We start from the raw sequence: 18602 nt of genomic DNA, 5'->3' as shown, positions 1-18602 counted from the left end.
ATTCCAAGGACTTAAACCTACGTTTGAGAGTTTTATTATGTACCAATGATGACCAGAACAAAGCTCTATACTCCACATGCAAAGGTTATGTGCTCCAAGCATAATGCTAACTACCAGGTTTCTTTTTTTTTTTTTTTTTTTTTTTTTTTTAAGTGGGACACTAAATATTTAGAAGTGAACTGAAGAATTTTAAACTCAGTTGGGCTTGTGCCCTTTCTAGCTCCTTTATAAACAATGCAAGAGCTTTATTTTTACTACTACTACTCCTCCTCCTCCTCCAATTTCCTGTTTTGTTGGAACATTTGGAAGTTCTCAAAGACACTTATTGCAACTCCTAACATCTTAATCAAAGGGGAGAGCTTTATCAAAAGCTTATTGTTTAAAAGGTTAGTCATTGGAGTTGAATAGGTGGGGGGGGGGGGGAAAAAAAAACAAAGTGTCAGAAATGTTAATTGTAACTACAAAATCTTTAAGAGCTCAACTTGTCCTCTTTTCTTAGGGGCATTGTACTAAATTCTCCAGTCAGGCTTTCAAACAAGACAGGACCTAAATTTCTAATATATATAGCTTTTCCAAAATTTCTTCTAGGGCTTCATAAAATGAAAACATAATGTAAAAACAAATTTTCCCCCATGCAGGCACCTGTATACACAGTACCTAAAGTTAAACAAATACCAACTTTGGATTTTAGAATAATCCATGCAGATGCAAAACAGAACATTGTCTATATGGTTACTTATCTACCTCCCTCTATTACATTAGAAGATACAGATGTTTGAGATTTTACTGCACCAAACAAATGAGTATTTTTATATAGCCACATCTTCATGAGAAAATTTTATATGCTACATTCAAAATACAACGAAGCACAGCACTTACCTGGTAACAAGTGAAGATTTACTTCCTTTTCTGTAGGTTCCTTGATATTTATTTCCTAAAAGGAAAAAAGAGAAGAGTCCATTCTTTGTAAAGGACTACCGACATTCATAGCTTTTACTGTAGGACTTAATTTAAAACTAGATTACCTCAGGGATCTACAAAGCACTGCTGTGTTCAAAATACAAAGGAAAAAAAGATCTCTAGCAAACAGACGTTTATAAGGACACCATTAATCTGAAATAAATTTCAGAACAGACCTAGAAGCAGAAGTTCCAACATCTTATAAAACATTTGTAGTCTTACAGTAGTCTTCACAATATATGCAGTTTTCCTAATTTAAAAGGTGTTACTTAACTGATTTGTGAAAGGTCTGAACAAAAGCAAAGTTAAGTGCACAAAGTAAAATTGAACAGACATACCCCTTACCATTAGGGCTGTCTATGAATCACAATTAACTCACAAGATTAATTTAAAAAATTGTGATAAGTTACTAGATGGCCTAAACATTCATAATGTACCAGCCACCATTCCAGAAGGCATGATTCCATGATGATGATGCTTGTAAAAAAAATAGTACATTATGTTTGTGACCGAACTCCTAAAGGAAGACCTTCATGCCTCCTTTATGTTTCACCTGGATTTCCCCAAATATTTCATGTTATAGCAATCTCGCATAAATGAGCCAGCACACATTCCTGTAAGAACAATTTCACTGCAGATCTTACAGCAATATCAAAAGGTATTAATGTGAGATTTTTAGAAAAAGCTGTAGCACTTGACCTAAGGTTTAAGAATCTGAAGTGTTATCCAAAAATCAGAGAGATTAGACGTGCTTTCAAAAATCTTGAGAGCAACATTCAACATGGAAATTGTGGAATCCAAACAATCAAAAAGCAAAAATCAACCTTCTGCTGGCAGAATCTAACTTAGATGATAAAATGAACACCCATGATCAGTATCATCACATCTGCTGAAATTATGATTGAAGCATGAAAGGATGTAACTGTTTTTAAACATATCTGTCACGTAAATATATTGCAATGTTGGCTGAATATTGTAACCAAACTTGTGTGTCTTACTGATTGGCTGAAGAACTAGACCTTAAACTCTAAAGTTTTACATTGTTTTATTTTTGTACATATTACATTTGTAAGTTCAACCTTCATGATCAAGAGCACACAATACAAACTACTGTAGCATAAATGGAAAAATTACTATTGTTTTCACAAAGCAACTACTTGTAATCAAAATATGTGACCACTGTACACTTTGCTGTGTTGTAACTGAAATCAATATATTTGAAAACGTAAAAGCATCCAAAATATTGTTTTAATTTTTTTTTAAATGAAGATTAAATCTCTGTGCTGGGAACCCTACTATTATCCAGTTTAGAACTTAGTTACAGATATTAACTAAAAAGCCAACATCACTGCCATTAGTACAGGTCACAGAATGATTAGTTAAGAAGTTTCTCAAGTAAAATTTAATTTCCTTAACTTCCCTGCTTCAAAAGTCATACATCCACTAGCATCTACATGCCAGACAAATTTATCAGAACCACAACATTAGCAATGAAGCTATGTAGCATCATTTCAGTTCCATGAATCTTCATATTTCAATAAATAAAGGGAGGAAAATATGTACATTATACCTAAAAAGTCTGTCACTATTAAAGAGATCTCACAGAAAGTGACTCTAGAAGCTCAGAGCCAGAAATCCTTTACACAAATTGAACATGGCATACTTCAATTTATGAGTGTTACACACAGTACAAGGTCTCAGACAAAGGTACTAGAAGAGGCCCTATTATCCATTACACTAGCCTTAGAAGCACTTGGCATAATTAATGTGATTTTATTGTAGCCTCCCAAGATTGAAGAGCCTTCCTGCTCAGTCAGACCAGGATGTCCCCTCCAGAGTCCCCTAACAGCTCCACCTAACATGCATTAGGAGCCCTTGTGGAGAACTACTGGTTTACTGGAAACTTTAAAGGAAACACAGCTGTTGCAACCTAATGTTAGTTACTGCCTAGTACCCCAACAGGAGATTGTGACCCAACCAAGAAAGCCAGCTGGGAAATTTATGAAAAGTCAAAATAAGAGGGGACAACATGTGGAGTCTTTTCAGGTTAAGCACAAAAGATGAGAAATACCTCTTGGCACAAATAAAATTAAAAACCCACATCTACATATAGATATTTATTGTCCAAACCCAAAGTACCTACATGAAAAATGAAGTTATTTATGAGCATCTAACAAGGCAGACAGAGGAGATATCTACACGGCCAAGAAAAATTGCCAGTCAGCCTGGCTTACAGGGCTCTAGCTGAAGAGCTGCGTAGATTTCTGAGCTTGGGCTGGAGCCCAAGCTCTGGGACCCTCCTACCGTAAAGAGCCCCAGAATCAGATGGCATGGCCAGCTGCAGATTTTTCTTTGCTGTGCACATCTACAAAAATAAAGTATCAGGAAGCCTTTGCAAGGCAGCAGCAAGAAATACAGGATGAACCTCTTGTCCGGCACCCTCAGGACCTGACTGGTACCATACAATGGGAGGTCGATATTTTCTAGCACATGACTAACACTTCCACTGCTTACTGGGCTCTTAGAAGACATATGGGGTAAATTGCAGCTAAACAGCACAGCACACTGAGAGACAAGACTGGTGACTGTCAATAAACTGTATGCAACCATGGGAAATTCAGACACACCTATGATGAGCAGTCATCCAGCTAACTAAAATCATGCTGTATTACAGAGTTTGCTGCTCAAGAGTGTTCCAGATTAGAGAGGTTCTACCTGTATGGAGTGCTGGGATAGAAGGCAGAAAAGGTAGTCAGTCTTATAAAAAGACAAAGTAAAACTTTTAAAAAAAATTCAAGTCAGATGATAAAAGCTAACAGAGGAGTGTGGGGGGGTGAGAAATAACTGTGTGTGTTATTGTATAAACATGAATACAAACTTCAAACAATTAAATGAAGCTCTAGAAGTTCAGACATTCCAGCATGCAAACCAACCTGTATGCAGAAGCAGCAACTTCAGCACTTCATTGAATCAGACCAACCTTGCATCAAACCCCCTCCCCAGAATCAGAACTATTTTTCCTCCACAGCTGCAGCTCTACCACAGACTACTGTAATCAGTGGTGAAGAACTATAGTTCACATTTTTCAGAACACAGACACAGCAGCATGTACATGCACAGTCAACTCTGAAATTCCCGTGTGTTAGTTTGTGTGCACATACATCAGCCAGCTTCCCCTTCTGATAGGCAAACATAAGCTTATTTTTTAAAAAAAAAAAAAAAACACGTTTCCCTGTTAAACTTGGCCTCAGTTGTCTGACATATATAACAATTAAGACTATTTAGACATCTCTTTATGCTTCAAAATTGTATGGCTATGAATGTTTTTTTCCATGTGAAGATTACTTTCAGTTTACTAGCAGACAGTTGGTAAAATTAGGACAAAAATGTTATTCATCTAAAGTCAATAGGAACAGCAGTCAATTTCTGAAAGTTTATATAAATGAGTTAACACGAAGTGAAACACTTACAGGAGACTGCCTTTAAAAGAGGTCAGCTAGCATCTCTTAAATGTATAGCTGCAGTCCTGTAAAGAGAAGCAGGTAAAACAAGATGGCCATTTTAGTTAATGTAACCTGCAAAGGAAAAAATGCCCATTTTTGTTTTTTAATGCAGCCTGAAAGGTTTTCCCAAAAAAAGGTTTTCTGTATTAGAAATTCAAGTTGTATCTCCTTGAGAAACTTAATGAAATGGCAACACACCTGAGTGAGACAACTACTGTTAACACGTGATTTAGCAGTTTGATACAATAATTTAAATAGCTATAAATCTGAGAAAATCAGTTATGTGCTAAAGATTTAATCCTCTCATCGCCTCAGTTAAGGAGCTCAAAATACACAACTCAGACATCCAAGATGCCTTCCAGGAAAAATAAGGAAGGGTCAGACTTCACATTCCTTAACTTTGTAAGCAACACAAGTAGAAAAGACTAACAAGTCATGCCTTCTTTCTTTGTCAAGCAGAAAGAGGGTACCAGCTTATTTTTAAGATACATCTCTGAAGGTCAATTTAAACAGATACATTGTATCTTCAAGTGGTCACTTGAGTATTTACAGCAAGGTAAACTGCATCTCAAGAAGTGACTGACTGTGCTCTTCCAAACACCCTGGATGCCATGTAAGATAATATAGTTTGAGCATTTGTATGTTTGAATCTAGCACATTGCGTATGACATTACTGCTTCCTTCGGCTACATCTACAGTACTACAGAGATCTTTAGAAAGAAGCCCATCTGGAAGACCTCTTCCAAAAGAGCTTGTCCACACGCAAAAAAGTGGATCAAAAGATTGATTCGCTCTTTCGATGGGGCTGTGTGAACGCGCTCTCTCTCTCTCTCGAAAATGGGCCAGGGATTTAAAAAGAAAAAAAATCAGGCACCAGGAGGAGTACTCTTCCAAAAGAAGGGCCTACGGAGTGCCTACACGTTTTCTTTCAAAATACACCTCTCTTCCTAAAATGGGAGTGGTAAAGCACTTTCAAAAGGAGTGCTAAGTTCTTTTGAAAGCATGGTTTTGTGTATATCTTTCAAAAGAGCCTGCTTCTTTCAAAAAACAAACCAAACACCTTTCAAAAGAATTTGCAAGTATAGATGCAGCCTCTCTGTTTTTGGAGCACATCAGGTGCCCTTTCTCCTTTCCTGAAGGTTCTAGTGGGAAGAAACACACTCCAATTGTTCCTAGACAAATGACAACCTCCAATAAGTAATCTTAATCCTTCAAAATTGCATTTATCAGCTAGAAGTTCTCTTGTTTTTTAGTCTTTAGTTCATAGGAACTGATGGAAAAAAACTGTGGAATTTTCTGTTGTGGCGCTACATATTTGCAATTTCATTTTAGATTCTGGATCTCAATATAAAAAGACTGCATGCCTGCACCAAAGCAACCCACAGGTCCTTGATGAAAAAACAGCTTCTACTCTAGTGTTCCTTTGTAATTAAAAAAAAAAAAAAAAAGAGTCTGTGCTGCAGCATGGTATCAAATGCAGACATCCTTCATTCAACACAGCTTTGATGAAGTTGTGCATGACAGTCTCTGAAGCCTGAACCTCCAGGAACATCAGCTATGTTTGGAATTGCATTAGAGCATGTCTGCACTAGAAACTTGTTGCAGGGCTTGAATATCCAACATGTGCAATAACTGTCACTTCAGCGGTGCACACACTCGGCACTGTTAAGACGATTAAGCTATTTTCTTTGAATCAATGCAGTCACTCAATACAGTAATACTACAAAGTAAACGCTAAGTATTCTGCTGGGACATCCCATGGTTTAATCCTCCATCACAGTTATACATTCAGGAATTTCTGATTGCAGTGGATAAAATTCAGATAAGCTTGTATATGCTCATATTTCCAGAGGGCAATGAAGTCCAAAACATCTGCATAGAATGACGACAAATACAAGGTATACTCCTGATGACTGAGCAGTCAGTCACAACAGGTATGTGAATGCCCATGAACTGGAACCACGTAAGACAGCATGAGGCTGTACACCAGCTTTTACATAGAAGAGTGAAAGCCATTCAGGAAAACCCTGGATCAGTACAGAGTATATAAACAGAACAATAAACCAGGTAATAGGCAAAGCAACACATAGCAGAAGTGGAAGCACTTTGCAGAAATGCAAGTTGTACAGGATACAGACATATTCCCACCTACTCTCTGGCAGGAACTTTCAGCCCACATTCCTGAAGTGGATTTACTAAGTGGGTTCAATAATGTGTGTTAAAATAAGCGCACACAAGTCACTAGTGAAAAATAAATAAACCCACAACAAATGTCAAATGGAAGGAAGCCTTTGAAAAGAGAGATAAGACCATACACACACAAGAGTTCCTGCATCTGCCAATTCAAGAACTCCTCCTAAATGACATCGCTAGGACCACCAAATTTGGAATGCAGCTTCCTCTTAGCCTAACTTGAAGCAAGGTCATGGTTGGATTGTGCCAGGAAAACATGAAGTGCCTGGAATGGGATTATCTTCCCTATCATAGAAAGGGAGGAGGTGGTGAAAGCCAGGAGAGTTATGCTCCGCACTGACTACTGAAGGCCACAAGTGCAGGGGACAGTTTGTAATGCAGAGTGACCACATGGGAAGGGGATGAGGACCACAGATGCACCAACAGTAGTAGACAGGTGGGGTTGGAGCTCTCCATATTGCTGGCTACAGGTAAATGGTGCATCTAACAGATCCCACTTCCAGGCTCTCAGCTGCAGGGCAGTGGGATGGGGGTGGGGGGAGAAAGAGCCCTGTTTGCCCGTTTCCTTACCCCCACCCCGATGGGCACTGCACAGCAGCATAGCTCTCGTGCTCCTCCCACTCCCCTGGGAGGAGGCACAAGCCGGGGTACATGGCCCTGGCACCCCTGTCCCTTTACCCCTAGAGGAGCCATGGGCTCCTAAGGGAGCTGCCATTACATAAGCAGCACCTCCCTCACCACTGCAGGCAGTCCCTTTGGGCCACCCTAGACCTCCCAGCCCTGACTCCTGCATCCCCCACATCCCCTGCTATGCCAGGGAAATTCTCTAGTCTACTCTATATTTGTGAGAGTCCATTTGTTCATCCAAGACTTCTTCCTAAATGGTAAGAACTAGGACCACCAACATAGGTACACAGCTTCTTATCATAACTGAGGAACTGGAATTCTACACTTGGCCAGATGCTAAGGGAAAGGGGCAAATGGGACTTCCTCTTCACCTGGAGCAGCTTGGGTGAACCCCAGGAAGCTCTCCCCCTCCCACTTCCTGCCACCCTCACACCTTAGCCTCAAAGAGAAAGGGGATGCAAGGAATTCTGTCTAGGGATGAGGGCTGGTTAAGGGGATTCAAGACACAGGGCACAAAAGAATGGACTGGAGGGTAACATGGGCATGTCAGAAAGCATGTCTGAGTATTTTCAAGTAACTTAAAATCCTTCCTCCAAAATGTTATGCAACAAGTATCAGAGAGGTAGCCGAGCTAGTCTGTAGCTTCAAAAATAATAGCAAGTCTTGTAGCACCTTACAGACTAACAGATATTATGGAGTATGAGCTTTCTTGGGCAAAGACCTGCTTCATCAGATGCACGAGTAAGACAAAGTGGATCAATGATTAGTCAGGAACATCCTCAGGTATAGCAGTATTTTTCTTGTGAAGAAATATTTATTTGGAAAGGATCCATTGAAAATGAGGATTTAGAGAATGGAGAGAGTCATGTTCAGATAGATGTGAATCAGGAAAAACACTGAGTATGTCTACACTTAGAAATAAAGTTGAATGCATGAAAGCTGACTTTGTAACAATAGATTTTATAAAGTCAAAGCTGAGCGTCCACACCTGCTCACTAAGTCGATTTAGCATGTCCCCACATTGCTTAAGTTCAGCTGTTGCAGCAGTGTATTGTGGGCACCTATGCCACAGTTCCAGTAGGCCTGTTGCATTTTGGGTTTTTTTGCCAGTGTGTTATGGGGAAAAAATGCACTGCAAGTGGTTGTGGGTGTCTGATGTCATAATCCCAGAGTGCACTGCCCTCACTCCCCCACCATTAAAAACAAAGGGCCATTTTTCTGAAGCCTGCCCCTGAATCAGGACAATTCGATGATTGGCGCATAAATAGCCAGCGCTGAGGGTGGCAATCTGCCTGGAGCACAGCAGACTGGCAAAGTTGAGGAAGTAGCAGAGGATAGTAAAGTATAGATCATTTTAATGAAACTGAACCAAGCAAGCCCAAAATCTTCATAGCTTCATCTGAAGAGCTATTCTATCTAGTACTAAATTATAAGTCAGTAATAGATTTATACATAGTTACAAATAACATAGGTGGAGAGAGGTGCTAGAGTCTACTGACATTCTTCAACCAATGTTTACTAAATACAACTTACCAGACTTGAGCATTATCTAATATTTCCATGACTTTCCATACTGTTGCTTAGCAATACAGGAAGTGCTCTCACACACATTGTGAACTACACACACTCCAACCCAGCAGTAAAGATGGCTGGTAGATTACCACTACTGTGAAAATGCAAAATACTTCAGAGCTTGTGAAAACTAGGTCTTGGCTGTAAAAAAAAAAAAAAAAAAAATTTACAAAAATTGCACTAAGACCAGACTTGCTCTGAATTTCAGATTCTCTTCTATGGGGGGTGGGGGGGCAGGAGGAATAACTCAGTGGTTTGAGCACATGGCCCACTAAACCCAGGGTTGGGAGCTCAATCCTTGAGGAGGCCATTTAGGGGCCTGGGGCAAATAGATTTGAAAAAAAAAAAAAAAACAAGTCAGGGAGGGTGCTTGGTCCTGCCAAAAGGGCGGGGGAATGGACTTGATGTCCTCCTGAGGTCCCTTCCAGTTCCATTCAATGTGTGCATCTATCAATGGAGGGTTGAACGGAACTTCAATTGCATTCCTTTCATAGTCCACCACACTTTTCATTAAGTAATAATTACAAAAATACTTTTGTATTGCCTAAAGAAATGACATTTAAAAAAAGATGCTGAAGCTTATTGATTTTATTATTCACATTTAAGTTTTGAAGACCATTTCAAGAACACAAAACTCGGCTTGACAGCAGTTAGCAAAAATTGGCAGTTGAAAAAAGTTTACTGTTTGATGTTACATAACATTTTCATTCATAAAACATGTATTCTGCCTTTATTGCTTTTGTCCTACCTCTCTCTCCAGTTCACTCCACTCTTCATTATCCTGTCAGATTATGGTGTCAATTTCCCTGTGTGGTTTTTCTGGCCTGTTCCTCCTCTTTATCCTCTTCTGTCCCTGCATTAACATCATTATTTAGACCTTTTTGCTTCCTCAGCTATTCTCTCCAGTCACATTAGCTCAACTTGCAGTCTTCTGTTTCTAACCCATGATCCATTCTCAACTATTTACCCTCTCCTGCAACCTCCAAAGCCAGTGCACATCGTAAGTGTTCCAGACCATGTTTTTCACCCTTATCCTATCCTGCAAGAACAGCAACAGACTGCTTTTGAGATCTTACATGAGACATTACTGTAGACATCTGATCACAAAGGGCAGATCTACACTACATGGGAAGGTCAAATTAACGTACGCAATTGCAGCTATGTTAAAGTCAACACACCTCAAGTTGGGCTTCCATGCCTTTGCCATTGAGATTGATGGGAGCCTGCACATCCATTGACTTCCCTTACTTCTAAGAGGCAGGGAAGGAGTACCATGGTTGACGGGGTGCCTTGTAAATTCAATTTAGTGTGCCCCCACTAGGGGTGCTAAATTGAACTCAGGAGGATTGACTGTGTTAGGGCTGATTTTCCCAGTAAAAAAGATGTACCCAAACAAATACAAACTGCCTAAGAGCACCATGAAGAATAAGGATTGTGGACTTGCTGTGCTGGGATCTGACAAACATATGAAATTCAACCTTACAGTGAAGTCCCAAAGCGGACTAAGAAGTTTAGAAGACAAGGCCATAATATCTAGAATGTAGCCCACCTGCTATATTCCAGCCTTCATCAGTATTCTATAAGGGACACAGACCTTCTCCTGTAGATGAAAATTAGGATTCCTTTCCTTCCCAATACTGCTCAGGAGGATGAATTCATTATCTCTATCAAAAATTAAACTGTAAATGGACAGGCTATATGAAGGCCTAGATGCACCATAACCTATCACAATGATTACATAAAAGAAAACATACACTGTTCCATTTTTAAGATTTAAAGAAAAAACAAACTACTGAACTGATGCAAGTTACCAGCTAAACAAATTTTATTCAAATACTGAAATCAGTGCTTGATAGCCACAGCCTCTTCCCCAGGTGCAGTGAGAATATTTCTTTTTTCATTTATTCAGTTCCGTGACTAATTCAAGGTTAAGAAACTGACTCAGTGGTAAAAAGCAGGAATGTTTGTTTGCCCTTCCAGCCTCTGAACGACAACTAGGTGTGAGGGTGAGATTTAGTGGTTCAAAACATCTTGGACATAGTGACCAAAATAAGTTCAATTCACTATACTACAGACAAAGTTCTGTGTTTTATGATTTTAGTTTTAAATCCAAATAATGTTTGGTTAAGTTGTAACAAGTTTTCCTAGTATATTTAATTAAAATGCAGTTTGTGAATCTCAAAGTGAACTTATATTTACATCCAACTAGATGCTGACAAATCACAAGTGCAAAAGTTAAAACAAGCAATGAATGAATCACTCACTATTTTCTACCATAAAAATGTAAAAGAAATCTGAATTTAAGTCAAGCGATGTAACTGTTTGTGTGTATAAACATAACTTACCATCCTAGTTCACAAAAAGTAAAGCCAAATTTACTGTAAAAAGTATATTCCATTGCCTGCAACACGTTTTAATAGTTGCCAAATAAAGAAAAAGCCACTCTTTAGCTTAGAGCATGTGATTTTGCTATGAAACATGTCCAGCTTAATTCATTCATTAGCTGTTTCTTACACACACCCCTCAATGAAGTAGGTTTTACTCATGAACGTTTCTTTTGGTTTTTTAGTAGTTTGCATTTATCAAGCACTGTACTGCATTTATTTATTTTTTTTGTTTTGACTGGGAGGGGGATGCCTCTGCTGCCTGATTGCAGACTTCTGGTTCCAAATGAGGCATGTGGTTGACAAATAGGTTTGTAACTGAGGTTTTACTGTATAGATGTGAAAAATCTGTCCAGGAAAAAACAGCTTCAAATGAATCTAGACTTACAATAAGAACATACATAAGAACAGCCCTACTGGGTCAAACCAGTGGTCCATATAGGCCGGTGTCTTGTCTTACACCAGCAGCCAATAGGAGAAGTTTAAGGAGGAATGAACAGAACAGGAAATCACTGAATGATCCATTCTATTGCCCATTCCCAGGTTCTGGAAAACAGAGGTTAGAAACACTCACAGCATAGGGTTGTACCCCTGACTATGCTGGACATTCATTGATGGATCTATTTTTCATTATAGTTCTTATTGTACCCTGTTATATTAGCAGCCTTCATGGCTTTCTCTGCTAAGAAGTGACGTGTTGACAGTATGTTGTGTGAAGCAGGACAGTACTTCCCTCTGTGTCCCTATGCTTACTAATTTTATTGAGTGGTCCTTGGTTCTTCTGTAACAAAGGAGCAAATAAGAAATTTCTCATGTTCACTTTTCCCACGTCAGCCAAAATTTTCAGAATATCACATACCCTCTTAGTTTTCTGTTTGGTAAGATGAAAAGTCCACTGCTTTTTAATCTCTCCTCACATGGAAGCTATTCCATACTCCTAGACATTTTATTGCCTCTCTGTTCCTTTTCCAATTTTAATATTTATCCTCATATGGTGGCCAGAACTATATGCAGTATTCAAGGTACACGCATACAATACCATGGATTTGTATCAGAGGAGTGTAAACTATAGCCCTCAGGCTACATCTGGGCCATCGGACACTTCAGTCTGGACCCAAGTTCCTGCTGGAGAACATGGTTAGGACAGCTTTGCCAGGAGAAGACAGCTCAACTCCTGGGCAGAAGCGTGAACACAGGCAACCAGCCCCCAGTCCCTCCTCTTCTGCCTCCTCTCCCCCACAGTCTCAGCGCCCACAGTACCTGTCCAGTGCATTCACCATGCTGCCAGCCCCAGTGCTCTGGGAGGTGTAGTCAGAGGGTGGGCAGCTGTGGGGGCTGGACAGAGGGTGGGAATCCCAGGACAGAAGTCAAGAGGATGGACAGAGGTGAAGGATGGGAGAGGGAGGTTCTGGGGTGCAGTCAGGGGGCACGCCACACCTGGCTGTTCAGGTGGCATTACCTCTCCCCAGCCTTGCCTACCCAGCTCTCCATACAATTTTTGAAACTCCCGAGGCCAAAATGTTTGCCTGCCCTTGATTTATATAGAGGCACTCTGATATAGTCTGTCTTATTGTCTACTCCTTTCCTAACGGATCCTAACATTCTGGTTGCTTTTCTGACTGACACTATAATCATGATTTGGACCCACAGTACAGAGGCTCTAGAAGAATTCCACAGAGACTTTAACAATCTACACCCCACCATCAACTTATGCCTTGATTACAATATGCAAGAGATACATCTCCTGGACACTACAGTACTAATCAAGGACAGCCTGATCAGTACCACACTGTAGCAGAAACCTACTGATCGCTATACTTATCTACACCCTTCTAGTTTCCATCCTGCACACGTGACTAGATCCATTGTTTACAGTCAAGCTCTTAGGTACAATCGCATTTGCTCTGATCCAACTGGCAGAGACCAAAAACTACAAGAACTTTACCAAATATTCATAAACCTGAATTACCCACCACGAGAAGTAAAAAAACAAATCAACAGGGCCAGACAAATACCCAGAGACCAGCTACTCCAAGATCGGCCCAAAAAAGCCAAGAACAGAACACCACTGGTCATCACCTACAGCCCCCAACTCAGACCACTGCAACGAATTATGAAAGACCTACAACCTATCCTTAATCAGGATGCCACACTCCAGAAGGCCCTGGGTGACATGCCTGTTCTCTCCTACAGACAACCTCCCAACCTCATGAGGATCCTCACTAACAGCCACAGTCTATAGCCCAGGAATACCAGTCTTGGAACCCTTCCCTGCAACAAAGCCCGCTGCCAGCTTTGTCCACATATCTTCTCTGGAAATACCATCACTGGACCTAACCAGGTTACTCACAGAATCACGGGCACTTTCTCATGCTCCTCTACTAACATCATATATGCCATCATGTGCCAACAATGCCCAGATGCTTTGTATATTGGACAGACTTCTAAACTCCCTTAGACAAAGGGTTAATGGGCACAAAACAGACATCAAAACACTCCAGATCCACAAACCAGTTAGTCAACATTTTAATGGAATGGGGCATTCTGTCAATGACCTCAAGGTATGTGTGTTACTGAAGAATTATCATCGCACCGTTCTGGAAAGAGAAGCAGCTGAGCTAGCTTTTATATTCAAATTCGGCACATTAACACATGGTTTAAATCGTGATGGGAACTTTCTGAGTCACTATAGGGGCTCGTCTGCATACTTGGCTCAATCTAATTCTTGACCTTCCCCCCCACCCCTCCACTCTCTGATTTGCTCACCTTGATTATCTTTTTCTGATTTGTCCTCCTTGCTTACTGTTTTTGGTTCTCTGTGCCTTAAATATTGAGTCTGTTCGGGGACGGCTATGGTCGGAAGAAGTGGGTCTGTCCCACGAAAGCTCACCTAATAAACTATTTTGCTAGTCTTTAAAGTGCTCCTTAACTGCTTTTTGTTTTGATAGTGTATAGACTAGCACAGCTTCCTCTCTGTTACTATAATGCACTGAATGGATGTCTTCAGAGAACTAGTCATAATGGCTCCAAATCCTTTTCAATTACAAATTGAAATTAGAGTCCATCATTCTGTATGGAGGGTTGGGATGTTTTCCCAATGTGGACTACATTCCATTTATCAAAACTGAATTTCATCTGCCAGTTTGTTGCACAGTAACCCAGTGTCATGAGATCCATTCTAACTCTTCAGTCCTCTGTACTCAATTATCTTGAGTAAATTTGTATCATCAGCAAATTCTGCCACCTCACCGTTCACCTCTTCTTCCCGATTCTTTATAATCATGTTGAACAGTATTTGTCCTAGTATGGATCCATACAGGGTTCCACTATTTCTCTCTCCATTTTGAAAACCACTTATCCTATGCTTGGTTTTCTGCTTTTTAAACACTTACTGACCCACAAACACTTTCCTTTTATTGCATGACTGCTTACTTTCAATAAGAAGCCTTTGAGGGATTTTGTGAAAGATTTTTTGAAGGCTACATACACTATATCCACTGAACTACCACATTTCTGCTGACCCCTCACACCTGCAAAGAATTCTAATAGATTGATTAGCAAGGATTACCTTTTACAAAAAAGCCACATTTATTCTCTAAACAAACCAGTTTCGTCAACATGTCTGATAATTCTGTTCTTTATTATAATTTCAATAAGCAAATATGACTATTTTAAGGTCAGAGGTGTCAAGACACTGAAATTTTGCATACCTATATTCAGTCATGCTTCCGGAGAGTTAGACAATTCTGATCAGGAAGGAAATATCAAATGCCAGACCTTAGATTGTTGACATTAACAGACCCCTGATCAACTTTTGCTCCCATCTTACAAAGGATGATGGACTATATTTAGTCAGACTCAAAGCTCATCTTTTCCAGAGATTCTCAGAATAGCAGCAGCAGTTTCTCTCATCTATTTTAACAAATGGCAACAGGAATAAAACAGGACCATGAAAATCCTCAGATGTAGAGTAACACGAAGACTATTTCCACCCCCAATCCCTTATATTTTGACATTCTAACCTAATAAGAGAAACCTAAAATTAGTTTAAACATCACATTTTTTAAAGAAAAAAAAATCACCGTATTCACCTGGTATTAAACAAGATTAGACCATTTGTGGGTGCAAAGTGAGGGCTTGGTCAAAGTCAGCTTTGTGCCACCACTTTGGCTGCTGTATTCTTCATATCAGAACTGCTGTAAACAATACAAAGCAGCACAGTCTAAAACCGTTCTTACAGCAGTCAGAAATAAAATCAGAGTACATATTTTCCCTAATCTTTCTCCTCTTCTCAGGCTGCAAGCTACAAGGAAGGTGGTTGTCAAGCAGCACAACAGCTATATACCACCTAAGGATTATCTTTATGAATGGACAATTCCCAGCTGGACAAAAATCACCTGGTTTGCACAGCTTTTACACTAGTGAAGTGATATAAAGAAACTGGAATGAATAATTAGGCTTTGACTGTAGCATTTAAACAACTTCTATAACTTCCCTCACTGCTCATTTCCCCGCTCCCCCCAACTTCTATTTTCACCCTTCTCATCAGCTATCCTTCCACACAGATAGTGAAAAACCACCATACTGCTTTGTCATGCAAGTTTGTCATGAAACTCCTATCTGTACCTGAATTAAATCTTCAGGTGAGAATGTACATTTGAAAAACACCGTGCATATCCTTGACACTACCACAGACAAACACCTAGAACAACAACAGTAAGTCATGAAGTTTAACTCCAGGTATAGCTCAACTGTTTCTTAACAGCCAGTCCCAACACCCAATCCAGTCCCTGACACAGTTTAAGAAGGCAGCAAGCCAGTCTCTGGTATCAAAAAGGCTCAGAAACACTGGTCCAGGTGACCTCAGAAGTATATTATTCATATAAATCCTCCAAAGGAAAGACAACAATAAAGTACATACATCCTACAAGAACTGTCAAACAAATTGTAGTAAGTCATTAGAACTGAACAACAGTAATTTAACAAGTAGCTAACAAAAGAAATGATTGAGCTGCTAACACACACACACACACACACACACACGGGTAACTGGTGAAGTTAACTACATGTTGTGCCTCTTAAAACACCAGACTACTCCATTTTACTTCTAAATCTGTCATATTAGTTGACAAAATACAGGTACACTGTAAAACAGATCAAGAAAACATATGTGGAGATTAACTAGGCTTTGAATTGACAAGACAGTACATACAACTAAGTTATTTGTCTTTTGAAGAGGCAAGTAAGGAAGCCAGGAATCTCTGACCTTAAAAAAAAGGGCCAAAATTGTGGCATGATTTAGACACTGATTAGGGAGAAAACTGAAAAGCAAGGGATGCTAATTTTCAGTATAAACAAGAAAGGTTAACTAGCAGTATACCACAATGGTCTGTGCTAGGACCAGTGATAATACATTAATTGTACTGAATTGGAACAACCAGTGAGTTAACCAAATATGCTTTTGTGAATACTATTTAGGTTAATCATATGTAAAACAATAAAGTTGGGCAATCAAGCCAAACCCAAACAGGTCAAATTCAGTGTGGCTGGAGAAGGGTAAAGTGCACTGAAATAAAACATATGGATCATTTGCACACATACAGTTTTAAACAAAGTAACTGCTCAGAAGACAGACAACACTTACTGGGGACAGCCTCAAAGAAAAAGTGTGTTCAATACAGAGCAGCAAAAGAGAAGATTAAAAGCTATACAAGAACAGAATAGCAAATAATGGAAATGCACCATTTTACAAGTTGATTGTATATGCTCACCTTGACCATCACATTTGGTTTGTATAACCCCATCAACTACACTTCAGTAAAATTTAAAAGTTTATCTTATAAAGTTTGAATGAACATATTCAAGTATTAAACAGTGAAGACTACATACATTTTCGTACAGATTATTTTACCTAGCTGCATTAATTCCTGTAAAATGCTTCCCCTTGGTCTCCAGAAAAAAAGTTATCTTGAAGGAACCAGGTTTGTGCATTAAACCACAGTTCTCCATGAGCTGTAAATGTCTGGTCAACTCCCACAGCTGATGATAAGTTTACATGACCTATAATTTAGGTCTTTGGAATGCCAACAACTGCCTATTTCAAACTTTATCTTAAACATACAATTAATAGTGGAGCTGACCAAAACTGAAAAAACAAGAATAACCAGTACAGTGTGAGCTGCAAGTTCAAGTTCAAGTTCAAGTATCTATCAACGTTAACGCCTGCCGCAGGTTTGGCTTGAACCAGAAGAACAGGGTCATTACCCACGCCACAATGTCCCTATTTCGTTTGGTTACAGAAGACGTGCCGAAGGTACAGTACCTAACATAATGACTGCGCAATTGGGTTGCTGCTGTGCCTTTCTACACTCCGGTCCCGGCGATGGGAGGGCCGCGGCCGGACTATGGCCTGCCAGGCCTGTTTTGCAGAGCTGGGCAAAGTTCGGATGGGTTCTAAGACCCTACGTCTGCCTGCCCACCCCTGTGGGTGCAGCTAAGGCACCTGTCACCACAGTAGAGAAGCGCCCCTCCCAGCCCCCCAGCCGACACGAGGCGCTCCTCGCAGCTTCAACACTGTGCACCGCGCTGCCCCAAGACCCTCAGCGCAGCGCCTGGACCCGTCATGGGTGCGCCTGCTCGGAGCTTCCCAGCCGGGTTAAGAGCAGCCACGCTCTGATTGCAGCCGCGCACTCTCGGACCTCCCGGGCTCGAGGCGCGAGACGGAGCTGGGAATCTGTAGCAGCAACCGCCACGCTCCCGGCCCCGGCCCCCTCCTGCTCCCACCCCACGCCACCAGCCCAGCCCAGCCCCGCCCCGCCCCGCCGGGATTCGGAGCCGCACCCGACCCGCTAGTCCCCAGCCTGCCCGCCCCTCCCTCACCTCCGGGCTGACGTAGGACACGAAAGACGGCTTGGCGGGCTTAGCCCCGCTGCCGCCGGCTCCCTTCCCCAACATGGCTCCGGGCGCTTCCCGCCCGCCCCAGCTCCTAGCGGCTGCGCCGGACAGCGGGCACAGCGGCAGCGACCCCAGCTCCTCCCAAGACTCCTCGTCAGTCTCCTCCAGCGGTAGTGCCGCCCGCTTCTGGGTCACGTAGTTAACCCCGCCCATGGCGGCTCCCGCCCCAGCCGGACATCACCCCACCCGCCCTCGGCGCCGGCCCTTTCTTGGAAACGGAATCCCGGCGTCCCACTGCTCCGTTGGGCCCTGCTGCTTGTCAATCAAATAGAGCCCCGCCTTCACACCCAAGTGCCCTGCTCGGATTGGCTAACGTGAAAGGCCGAAAGTCTCCGCTGGGTCCTAGCGTCGTCTTCAATGGACCCCGAGTGCCCCGGGCTACGAGCGACAAATCAGGGGAGCTTTCTTG

The 18602-nt window shown here is 41.2% G+C and overlaps 1 protein-coding gene across 2 annotated transcripts in view; it reads right to left on the bottom strand.

Moving 5' to 3' along the window:
- Window positions 1–18346, bottom strand: part of MTMR12 (myotubularin related protein 12) — a 65836-nt gene extending 47490 nt beyond the window's left edge. Inside the window, exons 1-2 of one of the 2 annotated variants that reach the window (XM_074995704.1) lie at window positions 18119–18346; window positions 880–934 (exon numbers count right to left, since the gene is read on the bottom strand). In XM_074995704.1, the coding sequence (XP_074851805.1) occupies window positions 880–934; window positions 18119–18346 (283 nt within the window). The remainder of the gene's footprint in view (window positions 1–879; window positions 935–18118) is intronic. The other variant, XM_074995705.1, reaches the window with a different exon arrangement.
- Between the last annotated feature and the right edge of the window lie 256 nt (window positions 18347–18602).

Source organism: Carettochelys insculpta, chromosome 5 (assembly GCF_033958435.1).
Source record: "Carettochelys insculpta isolate YL-2023 chromosome 5, ASM3395843v1, whole genome shotgun sequence".
In the NCBI taxonomy this organism is placed as follows: Eukaryota; Metazoa; Chordata; order Testudines; family Carettochelyidae; genus Carettochelys; species Carettochelys insculpta.
Note: the sequence above shows the minus strand (reverse complement) of the source record. Positions and strands in the feature narration are given on the sequence as shown.